The sequence below is a fragment of the Poecilia formosa genome, unplaced genomic scaffold (genome assembly GCF_000485575.1).
Source record: "Poecilia formosa unplaced genomic scaffold, Poecilia_formosa-5.1.2 Scaffold238, whole genome shotgun sequence".
Taxonomy (NCBI): domain Eukaryota; kingdom Metazoa; phylum Chordata; class Actinopteri; order Cyprinodontiformes; family Poeciliidae; genus Poecilia; species Poecilia formosa.
The window spans coordinates 792,361-796,004 of NW_006800177.1; the positions used below are offsets into that span (position 1 = coordinate 792,361).

General features: G+C 39.6%; 1 protein-coding gene across 4 annotated transcripts in view; it reads right to left on the reverse strand.

Annotated features, from left to right (window-relative positions):
• Positions 1-2,672, reverse strand: part of isl2b (ISL LIM homeobox 2b) — a 5,088-nt gene extending 2,416 nt beyond the window's left edge. The window contains exons 1-4 of one of the 4 annotated variants that reach the window (XM_007569244.2): positions 2,509-2,672; positions 1,889-2,078; positions 1,316-1,578; positions 133-416 (exon numbers count right to left, since the gene is read on the reverse strand). In XM_007569244.2, coding sequence (XP_007569306.1) covers positions 133-416; positions 1,316-1,578; positions 1,889-2,078; positions 2,509-2,566 — 795 coding nt within the window. In that variant the 5' untranslated portion in view covers positions 2,567-2,672. Of the gene's footprint in view, positions 1-120; positions 420-1,315; positions 1,579-1,888; positions 2,079-2,508 lie in introns of all 4 variants that reach the window. The other 3 variants (XM_016680260.1, XM_016680259.1, XM_007569243.2) reach the window with 3 other exon arrangements.
• Between the last annotated feature and the right edge of the window lie 972 nt (positions 2,673-3,644).

The following is a 3,644-nucleotide window of genomic DNA, read 5'->3' on the forward strand; positions in this document are numbered from 1 at the left end:
TCCCACCAAATAAAAGGCACAATAAGACACAAAAATTCACAAAACAAATAACTTAAGTGTGAGCTAAAAGCCAAAAAAAAAAAAAAGTGCTTTAAAGAGGAATCGAGCGGCCAAACTTACGAAGATGCTTACAGTCTTATCACTGTGTTGCTGCTGCTGGAGCTGCTTCATGAGGATCGACTTCTTCTTGTCCTTGCACCGCTTGTTCTGGAACCAGACCCGGATCACTCTGGGGCTGAGGCCGGTCATCTCCACCAGCTGCTCCTTCATCAGCGCGTCCGGCCTCGGGTTGGCGTTGTAGCAAGTCCTCAGCGTGTGCAGCTGCTTCTCGTTCAACACCGTCCGCACCCGCGTCGTTTTCTCCGACTGTTTGTGGACGTGGTTCCGATGTGGAGCCTGCCGAACCGCCACGGGATCTGCTGAGGACGGAACAAAAAAAACAAACAAAAACAAAACAAACAAAAAAAAAAAAAAAACAGGGGTTCACAGACTGCTTCAAATGTTCGTTCACAAACACGGAGCTCACATTAACCCCAGCAGAGTTTTTGCCCTGAATCGGAATGTCCCACGGAGGGACATTTCTTATTTGGAAAGTAAAGAAAATATAAATGTAGAGTTTCTCAAAATAGTGAGAAATTCTACTTAAATGTCAATCAAGAGAGACAAATTATTCCAGATTTGAAAATAATAATATTAATAAAATGAATAATAATAATAAAAAGCATTTGCAAAAGCAAAGTAGTGTCTGTACACGACTTTAAACATAACTTGATTCGCTGAATAACAGGGATTTTTTTTTTTGTCACGAAAAACAGACGTTCCTCTTTAAATATGAAAAAAAAACGCAGTCTAGTTTAAGGTTCCCTCTGAGGCCTGTCTCTGAATACCAACAGAAAGAAGGTCACCTTTATTTACATATGTCTTTTATTTTTGGTGGAGTGATTTTCCTCACACACGCACGCGCGCAAACACACAGAAAGACGCACAGACATGGCCGCGACTCAAGTCCCAGATTATTTAGATACTGGCAACAGAGCAGGTTACTGCTAATGAGATCAATTATAAAGTTGGCCTACGGAAAGGTCGCACAGCACACCAATTTACTTACACATGCATAAACACACATTTGAATTTTATTTGATTGAACCAAAAAAAAAAAATCTGAGTTTGAACCCAAGAAAAATATGTACAAATTTTATTTTAGCTGTTTTTAAAAGTCTACAGATTTTTTTTTTTAAATAGGCTACTCCATATAATAATAATAATAATAATAATAATAATAATAATAATAATAATTAATAAATAAAATTCGCACCTGCCAGGTGCAGCGGTCTGTTGGAGTGGATGTGTCCGGGACTGATGGGGCTTCCCGCGGAGCTCCTCTCCATCAGCAGGCTGTGGTCCGCCCGGCATAGCAGCTCCTCTTCCCGCAGGGAGAACTCGTCCCCCGGCAGCAGTTGCCTGCTGCACACCGAGCACCGAAAGCACTCGATGTGGTACACGTTATCCCGGGCTCTCATCACCAAGTCGCTGCTGCTGAACCCCAGGTTGCATTTGGCGCATTTTATCCCAAACAGCCTGCGGAATTTACAACTGTTTAGACAATTTTGTAAAGTGTTGTGTATAAATAAAGGAAATACTTATATTTAATTTATTTGAAATAAAATGTTTGAAATCTTTTTATCTGAAACTAACTAGCCGTTGTATATGATTTTTTTTCCTCTAGTTGTTTCTACTCTGATTATTATTATTATTATTATTATTATTGTGGGGTTTTTTTTTTAGGAGATCCTTCCTGATATTTAATTTATACACCACATGTATGACAGCGTGTGAGTAATCCTGAGGGGAACTTTAAAAAAAAAAAAAAGAAAAAGGAAACTCCTACCTTACATAATCTCTTTTGCAATAAGTTTTCCCGTCCCGGACGAAACAAGTGCAGGTCTCATCCAGGTACTGGCTGCACTCCGCGCACTTCAGGCAGGCAGCATGCCACTCCAGGTCGGGGGAAACTCTCAGTATGTACTGGTCATGGATCTGGCTTCCACATCCTACACACATCGCGAATCCTGACTTCTCTGCGAAGAGGCCACAGCTTTGTCAACGCAACGTAGTATGCACAGTCGAATTAACACCCAAAAATTCTGTAGCGTTGTTTTATTTTTATTTTTCTTTTGGCAGATTTTTTTCTTTTTTTCTTTTTTTTCTAATGAAGATGAATCTCAATGTTATGTAATAACTGATAGATTTGGGCATTTTCCATGCAATGAAAAATAAAAAAAAATAAACTGACATGTGTTGCTTATTAAAATCTCCACCGAAGCCATATAATAAAAATAATCCAGGGCAGCAGTGCAACGTGAGGATAATTGCTCTCTTAATTGACTCGTTGCTGAATATTGGCTTTTCTAACCCGTTTGTTCACCGATCTAATGCTGCAGCTGTTGCTGCATCGGGACTCTAAATCTTCCTGCTTGAAAATCGCACGGAGCAATTCGGCGTACTTACTTTTGGAATGATCCCCCATATCACCCAAGAAAGAAGAGCTGAAAATAATATCCACCATACAGGACGGATGAAGGGGAGTGAGCTCGACGCAGAAAAGATGGGGAAAGATCGCCGGCCCTTCGGCAGCCTCCCAGATAACTTGTGTCTCTCCGGACTGGAGAGGGAGGCCGAAGAGGCTACAAGGTCCCCACACGCTACTCGTGTGACGTCACCACGTCAGCGCCGCGCTCTCCAATCGCTCTTTCGCACCTCCACAGCAAGCAGGCGGCTTTGGGGAGAAGCATTAAAATAATAATAATAATAATAATAATCGTGACATGAATGGAAGCCCAAGATTGCAGATGTTGATATGTTATCTTTGTTGTAGATACGGTTCAGTGGTTTAATACCCAGCACTGTCAATAATCATGTTTGTTTAGTGACATAAGTTCCATTAGAAGATCTTTTGGTTTGAACAAAAATAATCAAATTCTGTTATTAATATAAGTTTTCAATCTGTGGTATTTAAATAAATAATAAACAAGTTATTTATTTAGATTAAGTTAGTTTACTTTATTTTTTTTTTGTGTTGATAAGCCTCACAGACTTGCACAGTAAAAATAAATCACAATTTTCCATGATAGGGATGTTCACCAATTTGTCTAGTGAAATATAAACAACATTTCTAGCGGTATTTAAAAATAAATAATATATATAAAACAAGTCATATTTCATTATGAGTTCCGGAAGCCTTGTATGACACAGGACAAAGAGACACTTCAGCTTTGGTCTTCTCATTAACATATCTACTTAAGCTATAGCAGGCCATACTTTTAGCCTCTGTTTAGACATAAGTCCAACAGATCAGAGGACGTACATCAGTGATCCTCCTTGTAATCCCGAGTCGTCATCCATTCGAGAACGAGGCCATCTACTGGGGTGAAGTGAGAACTACAACCCGTTGACTGAAGGGTGGGCAGGCTGCTGAGTTTTGAGGAACACGGTGAAAGAGACGAAGCGTAGAGTCACCAGCCAAACAGAAGAAAAAAACAGAGATATATTATTATTTTTAACGTAAACGCTTTGTTTCTGACATAATTTTACCTTATTAAAATAGTTTCTTACAACAACGTTTCACATCCTTACAGTTATAGTAT